The sequence below is a fragment of the Convolutriloba macropyga genome, chromosome 1, assembly GCF_964194025.1.
Source record: "Convolutriloba macropyga chromosome 1, txConMacr16.3, whole genome shotgun sequence".
Classification (NCBI taxonomy): domain Eukaryota; kingdom Metazoa; phylum Xenacoelomorpha; order Acoela; family Convolutidae; genus Convolutriloba; species Convolutriloba macropyga.
In genome coordinates this window covers 6,915,800-6,934,115 of record NC_134468.1, presented here as the reverse complement: position 1 = coordinate 6,934,115, position 18,316 = coordinate 6,915,800, and the positions used below count along the sequence as shown (strand labels likewise).

Genomic DNA, 18,316 nt, shown 5'->3' with positions numbered 1-18,316 from the left:
GTGTGTGTATATGTGTGTGCGTGTGTGTGTCTGTTTGTGTGTGCGTGCGTGTGTGTGTAAGTGTGTGTGTGTGTGTATGTGTGCGTGTGTGGTCTCTGTGTGTGTGTCTGTCTGTCTGTGTGTATGTGTGGGTGTGTGTATGTGTGGGTGTGTGTGTTCTTGCGCGTGTGTTGTATGTGTGTGTGTGCGTGTTTGTGTGTCTGTGTGTGTGTGTGTAAGTTTCTGTGTGTGTGTGTTTTGTGTGTGTGTGTGTTTGTGTGTGTGTGCGTTTGTGTGTCTGTGTGTGTGTGTTTGTGTATGTGTTTGTGTAGGTGTGTGTGTTTGTGTATGTGTGTTTGTGTGTTGTTTTGTCTATGTGTGTGTGTGGGTGTGTGTGTGTATGTGTGAGTGTGTGTGTTTGTGTGTGTGTGCGTCTCTGTGTGTGTGCGTCTGTGTGTGTGTGCGTTTGTGTGTGTGCGTTTGTGTATGTGTGTGTGTTTGTGTAGGTGTGTGTGTTTGTGTTTGTTTGTGTGTGTGTGTGTGTGTGTGTGTGTGTTTTGTCTATGTGTGTGTGTGTGGGTGTGTGTGTGTATGTGCGTGTGTTTGTGTGAGTGTGTGTGTTTGTGTGTGCGTGTTTTTTTGTCTATGTGTGTGTGTGTATGTGCGTGAGTTTGTGTGATTGTGTGTGTTTGTGTGTGTGTGTGTGCGTCTCTGTGTGTGTGCGTCTGTGTGTGTGTGTGCGTTTGTGTGTGTGCGTTTGTGTATGTGTGTGTGTTTGTGTAGGTGTGTGTTTGTGCGTGTGTTTGTGTGAGTGTGTGCGTTTGTGTGTGTGTGCTTTTGTGTATGTGTGTGTTTTTGTATGTGTTTGTGTGTGTGCGTGTATGTGTGTATGGGTATGTGTGTGTGCGTGTGTATGTGTGTGTTTGTTTGTGTGTCTGTGTGTGTTTGTGTGTGCGTGTGGGAGTGTGCGCGCTTTGAATTATTGTGACAAAGCACAAATCGAACAAGAGTTACAATTAACTTATTGGTAACAGAAATTTCAAAATTTATCGAAATATTTTGGCTTTTAGACAAAATCCTATCAGTAGTTTTTTATTTGTTGATAGGCAAACGTATGTATTTTTGTTATCTGTACCAAAAAAGTTGATGTGTGTTACGCTGAAAAATGTTGCTTTTTAAAATAGATTAGTCAATAGTTATGAGAAATTGTATTCAAAACTTAAATTCATATTATAGCTACATTCCTGTTGGCTGAAAAATAGATTTTGCGTAACCTAATTGATTTTCAGTCAAACGAAGGATAAAATGGTTCAAAGTACCTGACCAACTTTCTCCTTGTGATAAAAATCTATCGGTATGTTAAAAAAATCACTGTTAACAACACCGATCATCAAATTAGACGGATAAAACAGAATATTTGTATCATGAGCAAAACTCTGGAACTATGGTCTCTAAAACTATTATTTGCATTTTCGTCATTGGGTGACAGTAAAAATATATCATGGGTGGCAAATCCATCAAAAACAAACTGAAAAACAAATGAATAGATTGATCTTATTGGGCATAAAGCTAATTTTTTGGTCCACTTTCATGCTAAAACTCTCAAAGTTTTTTCATGTTACAACAGTTTCAAAAATGTTGATTGAAAAGCAAATTTCTGCACTCAAAGGTTCTTTGGAGCCCCGATTTTCAGTTCTGACCTTGTAACACACCCAATCATTTTTACTAAAAAATTTAAAAAAAATCTCTTTATGCAGCAAAATCTCATTTTTAACAAATCTGTTTAGGTAATCTCAAGACCATTTAATATCTTAATAGAAAAAAAAAACAAAAGAAATCAACGAGTACTCTTTAGATCAAAATATATCCAATATTGCTTAAATAGAGTCTCAAAATTTTTCGAAAACGATAAAATTTAAAATATTAATGAAAACCATTTATTAGATTAAAGTATTAACTAGCATTAAACAAATTAATAATTTAGCTGCCATTTGTAATTCAAACAACTGCCACTAAACAACATTAGAAAATACATTAATCACTGTTTAAAACCTTTATTCAAAAACCAAACCCAAAACATTAAAAAAGCAGTCATATTGCTATAAATTAACAAAAACTCGCTCCTCGAAAAGCGAAAACTTTTTCAAGAACTATTTTTTTTCTTTCCAATTTGAATTCAGACAAAAATCACGCCTTAAAGTTAGTCGATTTATTCTCTCTTCACTATTTCGCAATTAAAGTGATCCCTCAAACTAGACTTCAAAAAACGGTTGCGGAAAAAAACCCCCACGGAAAAAACCCACTTCATTTTAGATTGGAAATAAACCCCCACGGAAATAAACCCCCACTTTGTTATTAAAGATCTGCACATTTAGCGCGTTTGGCCATGGCCCGCGAGGCATGCCTCAGCGGCCAGTGGGGCTTGAAATGAAACTATCACAACCAAAAAAATTATCAAAACCGAAATTCAATTTTAAAATGGGGGTTTATTTCCGTGGGGGTTATTTTCCGTGGGGGTTTATTTCCGTAGGGGTTATTTTCCGTAGGGGTTATTTACTATCTAAAGATAAGTGGTTTTTTTCCGTGGGAGTTTATTTCCTAGACCCTTCAAAAACGAGTGAAGAGATCTGAAAAAAAGACAGCGCCCAAATACAATTCAAATCATTTAGATTGTAATAAACCAAAGAACCAATAAAATGCGGAAACGTCGGAATATAAAAGCGACAGCACCAATATAATATAGTCTAAATTCTTTGGATTGCAACGATTTGTTTCTAATTGATATTTGTTCTTATTCGAGAAAAGTCTCTCAAGAACTTACAAATTTTCGGCATTAAATTTTATTTTTGGATTCTATAACCGAATATAGCCCAAAACTTGAATTTCATCTTACATATACAGATTTGATTAAAATTAATTTCAGACAAATTTTGCGATAATAAATAATTAGTTAACTCAATACATTTTTTCATACAATGAGTAACAACTTTGAGTAATAATGCCAATTTTGAGTAATTATGAGTAAATTTGAGTGATAATGTCACAAGGATCTCATGCTGATGGTAAAAATTAGAATATAATTTCGATCGAGCAAAAAATTGACTCCTAAATGCAATAATTTTACACCACAAGAGGCCAGTCAGTCATCAGCAGTTTTCAAGGAAATGTGATGAAAATTACGATTTTGTGGTCCCTTTTTGCTACGTTCTTCAGTTGTTTGTAGCTATTACTAGTTCGATGTTTGTTCTCTGAGGTTTTCTAAACTGGCTCGGACAACTCCAAATAAGTTATGATTTTGCATGTAGCTTCCTGTCAGCATATTCATAGCCAAATTTAACTTTTTTGCTTGGTTGTTGCCCACAAAACATTCTGCCCAATCTTTGAGGAGAGAAATTTGCTGGGCTCTGCTTTGCAATCCCAACAAAACGTAAATATCGTACGCTTTCTGGTATTTGTCTGCGGCTGTCTTTTTTTGTCCAAGCAGCTTTAGGTAATCTGCCTGTCTTTTCACAGCAAATGCAACTTCTTCGTGGGTTCCTAAAAGTTGCTGTAAAGTATTTACATTTTGCTGAACAGAATTAGAACAGTCCTCTTTTTCGCTCATTGTCTGTGTGCTTCTAAGTTTCTCCTGACATATAAAAAATTGTACGCGGCAGAGTTGTATCAATCTAATTACTTTGAAATTGGGACAATCATTCGTCTCACTCTTCAAATCCCATTTTTTATAATGTCCAAAAGCTATGGAGAAATGTTTTGCGGCGCTGTCCCCTTCCCACGGGAACTGCTTTTTCCAAGAATTGATTGTTCGGGTTTTTTTGTTGAGGCGTCCCATCATGTAATGAACGTAACCCAGACAAAAAGGTCGCATTCGTTCAGTAACAGCTTTACTCAGGGTTATCGATTTCTGTATTTTCGCTCTTGCTTTTGGTAAACCTGCTTCAAAAAGCAAAAACTTATGAGCAAGGAAACACTTACAGACAACTTCATGTGCGTGCATTTTCTGTGCTTTGAAAATTGAATCTAATTGCTTCACAAGTTTCGGCAGTAGTTTTTTGTGTTTGCCAATTTTGTCGAGAAACCACAAGCAATTGAGTAGCGACAGACACTGAAATTCTGTATCACTTTTTACAAAAGTTTCGAAAGATGATGCTTGAGAACTGTTTTGTCCATCAATACGGTTAACAAAAGTTTCATAGTTGTGAAAATCATCCAACATTTCATCGCATATTTTCAAGTAATTGTCTTTTTCCAATTGACTGTCACCAGCTTCAAGAAGTTTCTGATAATAAGTCACAACAAAAATTGCATTTAAGCGTTCCCTCTCGCAGATATCTGTAATCAATTTATGTTGGATGTATTCCCGGGTACACGAATGCAAAAAATATTTCGATACGTCTTCAGAAAGTTCTATTAAACTTAGATTTACACAGTCTTCCAGATCAAGAGAACCAGAGTCGGTTTCATTAGTTAATTTGTTGTGCATTTTCATTAAAAGATCTTTGACAAAATTGCTGATCAAAACGCTTGCGCATTTCATAAGAAGCGTTTGGCTAAGCGTCAAGGTTTTGAACGACAGATCTAGACTCTCCACAACGGGATTTAAGTCCTTGCCAGTTATGAAATTATTTAGCTCTTCAACTGTCAGATCTTTTCGTTTCAAAGCTCTCCGGTGCCAACCTCTAAAGACCAATGGGATCCCTTCACTCTTCAGCGCGATGGCATCAATCAATTCTTCACTGATATTTGCTTCCGAGTTTTCAGAGGTCATCCATTCGCGGCAGTCATTCAAGGATATTGGTTTCAATTCAATTGTATCCATCTTTAATAGGTTTGTGTACAAAGTTTTGTCTCTGGATGTTGTCAATATTTGAACTCTCTCATCGAGTGATGTCAAATCTTCCAATATACCCCCCATGGCATTGCTGAATTGTGCAGCCAGCACGGTGTCAATGTTGTCCAAAATAAAGAAGAGACGTTTATGCTTTAGTACATCTCGAACATGGCTTACTAATACTGCAAATGGGTTGTCGCATTCGTCAGAAATTGTATCTTTAATTGCTGGAAACAACTCTCCCATTTTTCTGCCCACTTCTTGTTTAAGCTCGCTGTCATCGTCCACCTTGGTCGAAATTTCAATCATTTTGACGTAAAGGTAGACAACATTTTCAGCTTCGCAGTTTTCTTCTTTCGGTTTTGACTCGGTTAGTAACTGTCTTTGTTGTCTTGCGTAGCCGATGGCCAATGACGTTTTACCGAAGCCCATAGGACCACAGATACTCACAACCTGGTACCTTTTGAAGCTCTCGGCAATTTTCTCCAAATCATTTTTGCGACCTGCCAAACGTGGAATATCTAACAAGACACTTTTCGGTAACTCAATTGCCTCTGTCGTTTCTTGGGATTTTTCTATTCCATCTATTCGGGTTTCAATTTCCGAGATTCGACAACACATCAGTTCTATCTTTTCCACAATGGGTTTCAAAGCTGGAATTTTTGCTGCATCGTTGAGCAGCTGCGGTTCAAGGGTTTCCACAAACAGTTCAACTTCTTCTGGATTATTTCGACAAAAGTCGTGAAAAGTATGTCGTTTATTTCTTTCGAGAAAATGCAAACATTTAGTGAGACTTGGAAAACGCCCCGGATCAAACTCTCCGATTTTAGTAACAAAACGTCTAAGTCTATCGTTATAATCTTCATCCGAAAGCTCCATGCTAGTTTCGTGGGCAGAATCATTCCTGAATTTTTTAATTGTTTCCATGTCTTCGTCAAATTCTTTGTTCCTTTTGTTGCCAATAGAAAGATATGTTGCCTGATTTTTGAAAAAATCGTACAAAGTCGTCGTGTCACATTCATGAAGCGATGGAATTCGGTCACCGAAGCGATTTTTGAAGTACTTTTTGAAATCTTGTTTGCAAACGGGATCACCCGCAAACGCGTCCCAGCTCTGCCAGTGAATCACTCGTAAAACGTGTGTCATAAGATCTCGGGAAAGTTGATCACACGTACGACGAATTAAGTACATGAGCCGCATGAATAATTCTTCATCCCGAGACATGGCGTGATAGTCATGCTGGGCAAGACTCGAAGCGCAACCGGGCGCATTGAGATCCATCATATCCGCCAATTGCACTTAACCATCTTGCATCAATTTTGGGCTATCCCCTAGACAAAATGAGCCCGGGTCGAGGTGCAAGCGACAATTCAGCACTCAGTTCTGTTGCAAAGAGCGCTGATTAGTACTTGTAAGTGTTAAAATGGCAAAACCGCCCAATTTGAAGAAAAAAACAGTAAGATCTATGGTGTTTTTATGGCCCCCAGTTACAAACTATATGTGGTTATATAGCACCTTACTATGTAAGAAAATAGTACGTGCGCCTGGGGGTCATAAAAGATTTATGCTTACTAAGCTGAGGGGGGGCAGAATAGATCCAAACAATCAAATAAGTAGCTCTCTACCCGTCACCTTTTCAGCGCCAGTTCAGCACATCAACGGCTTTTCAGCGGCAGTAGTTTTTCCCCACTATCTTTTCAGTGCTATCTCTGAATTTTAACCCAAAAATTTCAGCGCAGTTTTTCGGCATGAATGTGCCGAAAAATCAGCACTTTCGTATTATTCAGCATTTTCTCTGCATCCGAAAACAAGCGTAGTGGATCAGAAGATCACCAAAAGGCAACGCTAGAAGGTTTGAAATGGAATATTTAACAGTCGATTAACTTGCATCGAATTGGTAAGTGTTTTCCTTTTTTATAATCATAAATCAAACGATCGGGCATTTCAAATCGGATTTCAAGGTTCACCACCTGCCATGAAAAAAATCATAAAATTTCTTTTCAAAAAAATCAAAATTGGGAAACGTTACTAATTTGAGAGAATAATGAAGCCGATTACGTTTCTGAAAGGTCATTTAAATCCACAGTTAGGGCAAATGTACTTCATTTTTTGAGTGAAAGCAAAATCCGGGCAGTCAAAATTTTTTAGGTTATAAGAAGCGAAACAGAATCAGTCACGCGTATGCGTAATCCGCGAGAAAACATGAAAATTCAGATTAAAAACTTTATATTTACACCTCTCTTTTTGGCCAATATTATTTTTAAGCTCATGTTTGATATAATAAAAGAGTTCAGCATTGTTTATTTGAGCTAGAATTGGCATCATTTTTAGTTAAGAACAATTAGTCTGTATTGTAAAATAAATAGGCAGGAACTTCTCAGTAAAAATTCCAGTTTTTATCCAATTGAGTTTCTCTATTTAAAGTAGCCAATAAATTAGCTCTAGAGCCGTCGGACACTTTTTGGATTAGAAATCTGCAATTTTGATAAGTAAAATCTGACATAACTCACAGCTCCAATTTGCTCTTGTAACGTTAAGTTAACTTTCACCCTCTCGGAAAAATTGTCATACACAAAACTTCTGATAGATCACCAAAACTCAAAATCGTGTATGAACTACACTTTTTTTTAAAGGTTTATAGAGACTGAGCAATTTTGCCAATATGGCCTGCCTTCATCAGGCCAAGATCACGAGAATAGATTTTGCCTTCCTTATACTAAGTACTATATATGCGAATGAGTCACTTAATTACATCCCAAGATTGATCCACAAACTCAACGATTCTGGTAAAATATTTTTTCTCTGGAAAATATAAGGCAGCAGTTAAACTGAAAATGTCTGAAAATCGACTAATTTCCTTTTCTATTCATTATTGAAAGAACTTTGCGTTCTTAGCGTGAGATAGTTTCTAGCTGAGGACTGGCTAGCGCCCAAAACTCTATCAAAGCTCGAATGTTTATTTGGCGGATTGCCTTTTTGCTAAAACTGAACTGCTTTGTTCTCAGAAGTTTCAGTTGCGGTATTCAAAAACTGCAGTTGTTCATCTGAATTAATCTATCGAAGATCAAAACCATTAATCAACTATTAATAAACCAGAATCTTTAAAAACAACAACAAGACTTTTTCAACATTATTCAACAACTTTTATGAGATATGCCTGCTGTAAAAAAATTCATAAACTGATTCATACTTTGTGGAATCAATCAATAACTTTCAATTAGTTTTCTTATTTTTGTCTTTTGTTCAACAGAACCCTAAACATCAGCTTAGATTAGAAATTGTCTGCTGACTTTCAAATGCTTGATGTAATCAAGGAGGTGATATAAAATGAAATGAAGGTTATCCTTATTTTATGCCAACATAAAGCAAAGATTTGAAAAACGCCTATAATTATATTCTTACGAGCCAAGATTGATCCCAAGATTGATCCACAAACTCAACGATTCTGGTAAAATATTCTTTTTCTCTGGAAAATATAAGGCAGCAGTTAAACTGAAAATGTCTGAAAATCGACTAATTTCCTTTTCAATTCATTATTGAAAGAACTTTGCATTCTTAGCGTGAGATAGTTTCTAGCTGAGGACTGGCTAGCGCCCAAAACTCTATCAAAGCTCGAATGTTTATTTGGCGGATTGCCTTTTTGCTAAAACTGAACTGCTTTGTTCTCAGAAGTTTCAGATGCGGTATTCAAAAACTGCAGTTGTTCATCTGAATTAATCTATCGAAGATCAAAACCATTAATCAACTATTAATAAACCAGAATCTTTAAAAACAACAACAAGACTTTTTCAACATTATTCAACAACTTTTATGAGATATGCCTGCTGTAAAAAAATTCATAAACTGATTCATACTTTGTGGAATCAATCAATAACTTTCAATTAGTTTTCTTATTTTTGTCTTTTGTTCAAAAGAACCCTAAACATCAGCTTAGATTAGAAATTGTCTGCTGACTTTCAAATGCTTGATGTAATCAAGGAGGTGATATAAAATGAAATGAAGGTTATCCTTATTTTATGCCAACATAAAGCAAAGATTTGAAAAACGCCTATAATTATATTCTTACGAGCCAAGATTGATCCCAAGATTGATCCACAAACTCAACGATTCTGGTAAAATATTCTTTTTCTCTGGAAAATATAAGGCAGCAGTTAAACTGAAAATGTCTGAAAATCGACTAATTTCCTTTTCAATTCATTATTGAAAGAACTTTGCATTCTTAGCGTGAGATAGTTTCTAGCTGAGGACTGGCTAGCGCCCAAAACTCTATAAAAGCTCGAATGTTTATTTGGCGGATTGCCTTTTTGCTAAAACTGAACTGCTCTGTTCTCAGACATTTCAGTTGCGCTTTTCAAAAACTTCAGTTGTTCATCTGAATTAATCGGTCGAAGATTAAAACCATTAGTCAACTATTAAAAAACCAAAATCTTAAAAAAAACCCACAACAAGAAGTATTTAAAATTATGCAACAACGTTTATGGGATATGCCCGCTATAAAGAAGGTTCATAAACTGATTAATACTTGGTGGAATCAATCACTAACTTTCAATTAGTTTTCAGAACCATTATTAAGCCTTCGTCTAGTTAGTTCTTATTTTTGTCTTTTGTTCGACAAAACCCCAAACGTCAGCTTAGATTAGAATTTGTCTCACAGTCCAACTGGTCTCGACAAAAACAATCAAACTTTACTTACTTTTAAAAATATTTTAAACATTCAAGACTAGAACCAAATTTTTGGAGCCCTACTGTTAGTTTCTCTGGTCGCAACTTCTGTTGTTAGCCTTTAATAACATAACCGCAACTCATTCTGCCATGTGGCAGCATAAATCGTCACTGGCATGATAAAACTAGTTTCATTACTTTTGTTCACACTATCAGTTTGTTTTTTCTAGGTAGTGAGATAGCTAGATCACATTTCTTTAACCATTTCATAGCTAGAGTAAATTTATCCGAAATTGAAATCATTGCTCATTGGTTGAACAATAAATCATGTTACACTACTCCCTTTTATACCACGAGGCTTTAAAATTTGTTCATGCGAAAACTGCTCCGTCTATCACATACGTTTTACAGCTCTGAAGCTGTAAAAAGCAAACGTTTTACAGCTTCAGAGCTGCTCCTATCTGTACTAACGAAAAGAATCACACGATTTTTCAACAAATTAAAAACCAAAGACCAAAAAAATCCTCTGCAACAAACCAAACTTAGAGAAAGCAGTCTGATATTAGGAATCTCACTCATAATGAAAGTCGTTGTGACAGAACAATCATCTACTAACATATATGATTTTCAAGCCAAAAAAAATGATTGCCCATGTCGCATCGTAGCCGGTTCAATTCAAATTTCTCACTAATTTTCTCTAAATTTCCCTGATTATTCAATTCCAATGCACCCAACACGCTCCTCCGAAGATGCCCTTGAGTGAAAGCAAAATCCGGGCAGTCAGTATTTTTTAGGTTATAAGAAGCGAAACCAAATCAGTCACGCGTATGCGTAATCCTCTGGAAAACATGAAAATTCAGAGCAAAAATTTTATATTTACACCTCTATTTTTAGCCAATATTATTTTTAAGCTCATGTTTGATATAATAAAAGAGTTCAGCATTTTTTTGAGCTAAAATTGGCATCCTTTTTATTTAAGAACAATTAGTCTGTATTGTAAAATAAACAGGCAAGAACTTCCTAGTAAAAAAATCCAATTTTTATCAAACTGAGTTTCTCAATTTAAAGTAGCCATTAAATTAGATCTAGAGCCGTTCGACACTTTTTGGATTAGAAATCTGCAATTTTGATAATTAAAATCTCACATAACTCACAGCTCCAATTTGCTCTCTTAACGTTTAGTTAACTTTCACCCTCTCGGAAAAACTGCCATACACATTACTTCTGGTAGACCACCAAAACTCGAAATCGTATATAAACTACACCTTTTTGAGAGGTTTATAGAGACTAAGCAATTTTGCCAATATGGCCTGCCTTCATCAGGCCAAGATCACGAGAATAGATTTCGCCTTCCCTATACTAAGTACTATATATGCGAATGAGTCCATTAATTACACCACAACATTGATCCACAAACTCAGCGATTCTGGTAAAATGTTTTTTTCTCTGGAAAATATAAAGCAGCAGTTAAACTGTGAAAATGTCTGAAAATCGACTAATTTTCTTTTAATTTCATTATTTAAAGAACTATGCATTCTTATCGTGAAATAGTTTCTAGTTTCTAGCTGAGGACTGGCTAGCACCCAAAACTCTATCAAAGCTCGAATGTTTAATTGACGAATTGTCTTTTTGCTAAAACTGAACTGCTTTGTTCTCAGAAATTTCAGTTGCGGTTTCCAAAAACTGCAGTTGTTCATCTGAATTAAATCAACTATTAAATCAAAACCATTAATCAACTATTAATAAAACAGAATCTTAAAAAACAACAAGACGTATTCAACATTATTCAAAAACGTTTTTGAGAAATGCCTGCTGTAAAGAAGGTTCATAAACTGATTCATACTTTGTGTAATCCATCAATAACTTTCAATTAGTTTTCATATTTTTGTCTTTTGTTCAACAGAACCCTAAACATCAGCTTATATTAGAAATTGTCTGGTGACTTTCAAATGCTTGATCTAATCAAGGAGGTGTTATAAAATGACATGAAGGTTATCCCTATTTTATGTCAACATACGGCAAAGATTTGAAAAACGCCTATGATTATAATCTCACGAACCAAAATTTTCAAACTATTTTTGTCCATGAAATTTTGTTCAATATTAAACTACTTCGGTGGGCTTAATGTCACGTTAGGCTCCTGCTTAATTTTTGATATAGCGCAACACCAGGAGCAGGCAGGCTTCGAAATACATCTTCAACAGAACTTGTTATCTAAGCCAACTTGAAAACATTATTTGGAAAATTCCATCTGTTAAAATAACTAATCAATTGACTGTTCTCAACTTTTCAACGCAGCAATTTCTATTAGTTGAGGAGTTTCATCAGATAAGAACTTTTCTAGTTTTCCTGGGAAGGCAATCACAGAGAACTTTGGGCATCTTTTGTTCGTTTTGTAGTTAGGTCTTTCGGTGGTATTTTTAAATTTGTTTTCAACATTCAAGACTTGAAACAACTGTTCGGTACTCTACTGTTCTTTGTCTGTCCACAGATTTTGTTTTAAGCTTTCAAAAGCTTAGCCGCAACTCACTCTGCCATGTGGCAGTATAAATCGTTCCTTGTATAAAGAAATTATAGTCATTACATTTGTTCACCCAATCAGATTTTTTTGGTAGGTTGTGTGATTGCTACATCACATTTCTTTACACAATTGTTAGCTAGAGAAAATTTATCCGAAATTGAAATCATTGCTCATTGGTTGAACAATAAATCATGTTACACTACACCTTTTTATACCATGAGGTTTTAAAATTGGTTCTTGCGAAAACTGTTCCATCTAATACCTATTAAAACGCAAACGTTTTACAACTTCAGAGCTGCTCCTATCTGTACTAACGAAAAGAATCACACGATTTTTCAACCAATTAAAGACCAAAGACCAAAGTAATCCTCTGCAAAAAACCAAACTTAGAGAAAGCAATCTGATATTAGGAATCATACTCATAATGAAGACCGTCGTGCCAGGACAATTATCTACTAACATAAATGTTTTTCAAGCCAAAAAAATATTTGTGTATGTCGCATCCTATTCTGTTCAATTGAAAACTCTCCCATATGTTACTGAAATTCGTCAGATTAACAAATTCAACGTACCCAAGTCTCTGTTCCGAAGATACCCTTCAAGGTGGTTCGCTTACAGACACTCTTTGGCCGTTAGTTACTTCTATGCACACTGAAACATTTGTGGTAGTTATTAATATTTCCCGAAAAAAGCCAAAAACTCAAGCCCGTATTATTTAGTAGTAAAAGTTTTGAACTATTCTCAAGTCCCTGATTTCGATATGGACCTACCTTTAAAATCTTGTATGTCAGGTTAAGAACAAAAAGGGTAATATAGAGACTCATTTTGTCGTTGTACGCTGACTTTTAAATACTTATGTTAATCAAGGAGGTGCTATATTGCGAAATCAAGGTTATCAAAATTTTAGGTCAGCATACATCAAGGATGTTGAATTAATCCTGTGGTTGTCACTCGCGGGCTATGATATTCAATTTCTGTGGTTACTCAACTTTTTCCATTGACTTTTGATCATAAATAAATCATTTCAGTGGGCTTATTGTCTCGTCAGACTTTTGCTTTATTTTTGTAATTGCGCTATTCAAGGAGTAGGCGGGATGTAAAACCCATCTCCTACTATGTTTGTTAGCTAAGATAATTTGTAATCAACATTTGGAAAGTTCCATTTGTTCAAATAACTAATAGAAACAAGTCACTCCCCTGTTCTCAACTTTTCAAATGAATATTTGAGGAGATCTGTCCGTTAGGAGCACTTCCAGTTTTTCTAAGATGGCGATCAGAGAAGGACGCTTTGACCATTACTTATAGGACTTCTAGTAAAAGTTTTTTGGTGTTGAAATTCCTGTGATTTCCGGGAAATTAAACGATGCTAAAAACAACTTCTGCCTGAAGCGACCTATTGCTTTTTGAGCACCAATAGATTGGGTTGAGGCTTCCAAAATGTAAAACACCGCCTGATAAAGTCCTATTGAAATTGCCATATCTAACTTCTCCCAAGTTTTAATGTCAATAGGTACGTTCTCTGGAAATTGGGCTACTCAGCGAAAAAAGTAATTGCCTATGTCTGTAAACTTTTCTAACTTCTCGATCAGTTTTACAAAATTTTATACTCGCTCTATTTTTTTATTTTCCCACGAACTATAATGCTACTACTTTCACACAGTTCTCCATTTTCTTTTTGAAAGGGTTTTTTCTTTACTTTTTACTCAAACCTTTTCTTTCTTTCCTTGTTTGAATTCTTTTTATCATGGTACAAACGTGTCATATATGGAAATAAATACGTGTACTTAGTTTTGTGACTTCCATACTTTCAGTATGATATACTGATGACCTTTACTCATTCACTGATATTTAACTTTGCCTCCGACTAAAAAATCTTTTTTTCATTTTGTTCACATCTCCCACTCTACTAATCTTACTCAAACTCATTCTTTTCATAATCTTTGTTGAATTCAGTTGCTTATCAAAACCTTTCCCTTTGAACTAAGATTATCTATTAGTGGAAACGCGATAGCAGTCCAACTTAGAGATTGAATTTGAAATCGAGTCAGAATTCCATATATCGTTCTCAGAGCTCAAAACGTAATTGAACATTTCAAGGAGAATTTCAACAAGCAATAGTGATACTTTTGCATACCTACGAACTGAGGTGTCACAAAAGAAAATGCGATCAGATCAATGCTTACCATCTTAACAATATAATTCACGGTACATGTAACAACAAATCATCTCGGAACGCTTCTGTTCGTGTGTTGAAACGCTAACATTTTTCTAACGGCGTTCTACAAAAGAACGAAAAACCTGTTGTTTTTGGCTTCTGTGGCATTGATAATGACAGAGATAATCTTTTAATTAAACAACATGAAGGAGTCAATTAAAACCTCAAAACCACTTGGATTTCGCTCGTGAGATACTCCAAGAAACGGTTCAACAGTTACTACTTTTCCCGTACAGATCTTAATCAGAGCCTAACTGGTAATAACAAGGTATGCAGAGATGGAGATTTCTATACTTGGTTCAAGACGCGCACGCATAAATAGGCTCACTCTATGCTTATCGTGACGCCTTGAAAAAAGCTAACGAATTAAAACCCAAGGGTAGTCACTAATGAAGCTACCCGGTTCCCTGAATGTAGTTGTAATCAGCGCTGCTGTCAAGTAGACATTCCGTTTGTTGCTTTTTAAACAAAGGGTTCATCATTCCACCCATTAGTTATGAATAGATCTTGTTAATGGATTATTTTCGCTTTTGTTCGCTGTTCATTAGCGTTTGATTAGTTTCATTGATAAGTGTTAATACTTCTAGCTTTTGTTGCTTCAAATGCGAATTAAATAACAAAAAGGCTTGTTTGTATCAAGTGCTCTCGTGTTTTGATCCATTTTTTTCTTAAACTGATCATTTGGTTGATTAGTAAAATCATATTTGCTACATTATACAGCACCAAACTAACATCTTTTCCGCAAATGAGTACCTTCCAAACAGTTTTAGCGCTAAATGTTTACTTCCTGTTTTCTTCAAAACAAAGAAGCATTCACATTTTTGGAATTGTCTTACATTTACGTAAGAAGCGTTTGCAAGGCTGACGCAGTACTGAAAAAAAACTGTGACAAGCTCAATCACCTCCGGAAAAATGGGGATAGTGTTGACCCAGCAAAAAAAGTTCTCGGGGCAAACGAACTATGAAATTAGCAATGAAGATGGGTGCAAACTGGCCAGACAACAAGTGTCCAAAAATTATTGTGAAGTGCTAACATAGCGCTGAAAAGTTTGCAGGAAGTCTTAAATATGTCCTGAACAAACTACAAAAAAACTAAATTGTTTAGAATCCGGATAACTTCCATTATTGCCCCCGTTATTTATATATTAATGTTCAAAAAAATAGCAGTTACCAATTACATGACCAGCAAAGTTTTTAATAATCTTTTGACAAGGTAACTTGTAAGACAGCCGAAGTTTAAAGAGCCGATTGAAAGAGAGCCAAAAATTTATATAAAATTTTAGTCGATAAATTCAGATAACTTTTGCAGCCAACTAAATTGCCTTCTGAAACGAGACTACCAAATTCTCAACTAATCATACCCAAGTACTTAAGAAATGAAATTTTAATATTTTCTCGTAAAAAAACAAAGCGAATTAATAAATAATTATCTTGAAATTGTCGCGGGCCATGATTATGCCTCGGCGGCTTATGGGACTATCACCGTCGATTATGAGATCAATTAACACAATTAAGTACTTTTCTGGGTTATCAACTAACAATTTAGGGTATTTAAAGGCAACTCTTTGCATTCGGTTCTTTTTAAATTTATTTTGTTTTCGGCTCTCTTCATGCTCGGCTTTTTAGGGCGTCGGCTCTCTTGAACGTACTTTTGACAATAGTACAATAGTAAGTTGATTACAATGAACGGAGTGATTTGAATCACTTAATTATTCTGCTTTAATTTGTGTTGTAAATGGTTTAAAACACACACTTTTGATATTCACCATTGTTATCAAACACAATTAAAGCAAGATTTTTAAAAAGGAACCCTCAATTTTTTGGGGGTTCAAATTGGCCGATAAACATATGGCTGGGGGCAATAACAGAAAAGATCCTAGAATCCTAGCTAATTCACGCATTGAAAATAAGAGACGTCAAAGACAGGAGAGATCAAATGCGATACCAGCAGCAGGGCGCTTCAAGTAAGGAGACAGCGCTGAATTAAACTGAAAATCTGAAAATACGAGGTTGTATGTCAATGAAGAAAAATGTGAGACAAATGAGCTGAATTATACTGCATTAATTTTTTCAGTTCAGCGAAAAATCGAACCAGAGTTATGAGCTGATTCAGCGTTTTTCTCGCAAAAAATGGAAGCCAATTAGTCGACCCGGGGAACTACTGGAATAAAGTAACTATCAGAGTAACTAAATAGGTGTATTAAGTTTAAACGTGCGGGTATAAAGTACAAAGTAAGATTAAGAAATCGGTAAGGTTAGTAGCTCAAGCCAGACTCAAATATTTCAGATAAATACTAGTGGTGAAATGTATAAAATGCGCTTTTGCATGCGCAGTGTTACATGTAACTAACCAAAGTGTTACCGCCGATCAACTGACCGAACTGGAGTTAGCCGAAAATTCTAAATGGGAATTTTGTTTAATCTCTATTAACCTCTATTAGCGGCTGCGTCAACGGCGGCTCTATTTAATGCTGAGTTCGCTTTTAAGTATTTGAAAATTGCGATCTTTCAAACGATCGCGTCCCCTAATGCCAAAGGGGGCACAACCCGGGTCAACGATCATACAATTTTCTTTGATTTCGTACTAGGTCATACATGATTCTTAGTAATCATACTAGGTCATATGGTTTGTATGAATTCTTGGTAGTCATACAAGGACCATAGATGATTTCCTAGAAACCATACAGGGATCATACAAAAAATTTCGAAGACTAACAACTGTATAAATTTGATTTTCTATTGAAGTTGAAATAATTTTTTAGAAATCATACAAGGTCAAATATGACACATAAAACATTGACTGGTGCCACAAATTCTCGTATAAATGAAGTCAGAGGTTTTATTAAATTTTTATATCGCATTTGCAATCCACATTTGATTCTTTGTGGGCGCTAAAAGAGTAATTTTGTGGTTTAAACATATTCAGAAAACGAATTTGAGGTAATATGCATATTTTTTTCTTGATTATTTTTTATAAATGAGCATTTATAAATATAAACTGGCTAGAGAGTATGTGAAAATTTTTGTTATCTATTTGGACTTACTTTATATAGTGCCCAACTTTGCAAAAGCAAAAGCCAAACACAGTTTTGTAATTGCAAATGTTCATTACAGCATTCAAGAAAACGAAGTGAAGGAAGAACTTCTCAACAACAATGCTATGAATGCTATCAAGGTGCTTCGGATAACAAGCAGGGCCACCGGAAAACCAACGAAATTGATTCGCGTGTTAACTGATTGCTCAAACCATGTAACAGCCGCAATCAAACATGGCGTTAAAATAGGCTGGGTGCTTCACCGCTGCAAACCAAGTAAAGAACTACCTCACATTAAACAATGCTTCAATTGTGAAAAGTTTGGTCATTCGGCAAGCGATTGCAAAGGCGAATAATTGAAACGTCTACGATGTCCATGCAAACACACTGTAAACAGTTGCAATGAATCAAAAGAACAGGCTAAGTCTGCAAACTGTGGTGGCTCACACGCAACAGTGTATAGAGGCTGTCCCGCATATCAGAACGCCTTTTCAGAAGCAAACAAACAGAAACAAGAAACGAAATACTCAAGTGCCATTTCAAGGGAAGATACTCAAAACACTCAGCCATTAACCACTACAAAAATTACTGTTCTAGTTGCCGAATTTCTAAGTAAAATTAGAAACAGTTTCAATACAATGTCTTAGCGATATTATCAGCGTCGTTAGCAACAGTGCCTCTAGAGCTTTTAACGAAAGAAAAGATGGTCAAGAAATTCACAATAATATTAGGAAAAAACCTGATGCAAACTATTAACACAAACATGATTCAGTCTAGCAGGCAACAAAACCATGCAAATGGACAGCATTAAAATTTTACAATGGAACTGTCGTGGCTTAGAAAACAAATTTCATGAATTGTTCTTGTTTCTGACGAAAGAAAACATTGACATTGTTTGTTTAAATGAAGTCAAGAAATTGCAAAAACGTTTAGCACATGAAAAATACTTCATTGTAACAGAAGCAAAAGCAAGAAGTTATCATGGGTCTGTTATCATAGCAAAGAAGGGCATAAATGTCAAAGAGGTCAGACCAATTACATCCAAGAAGAACACTAACGGATAGGCATTAATA

General features: G+C 35.5%; 1 protein-coding gene across 4 annotated transcripts; it reads right to left on the bottom strand.

The window, feature by feature from the left end:
• Positions 1 to 2,855: 2,855 nt before the first annotated feature.
• On the bottom strand, positions 2,856 to 16,467 carry LOC142345126 (uncharacterized). Of its 4 annotated transcripts, none has more exons than XM_075397227.1 (2): positions 16,371 to 16,467; positions 2,856 to 6,141 (listed from the first exon to the last, which is right to left on the bottom strand). In XM_075397227.1, the coding sequence occupies exon 2, from the start codon at positions 6,092 to 6,094 to the stop codon at positions 3,209 to 3,211; it is 2,886 nt and encodes a 961-aa protein (XP_075253342.1). In that variant the 5' UTR covers positions 6,095 to 6,141; positions 16,371 to 16,467; the 3' UTR covers positions 2,856 to 3,208. The 4 variants fall into 4 exon arrangements, with proteins under 4 accessions (XP_075253342.1, XP_075253329.1, XP_075253336.1 ...); XM_075397214.1 differs by having other exon boundaries at positions 16,359 to 16,456; XM_075397221.1 differs by lacking the exon at positions 16,371 to 16,467 and adding an exon at positions 16,154 to 16,280 and having other exon boundaries at positions 2,856 to 6,193.
• Positions 16,468 to 18,316: the final 1,849 nt, after the last annotated feature.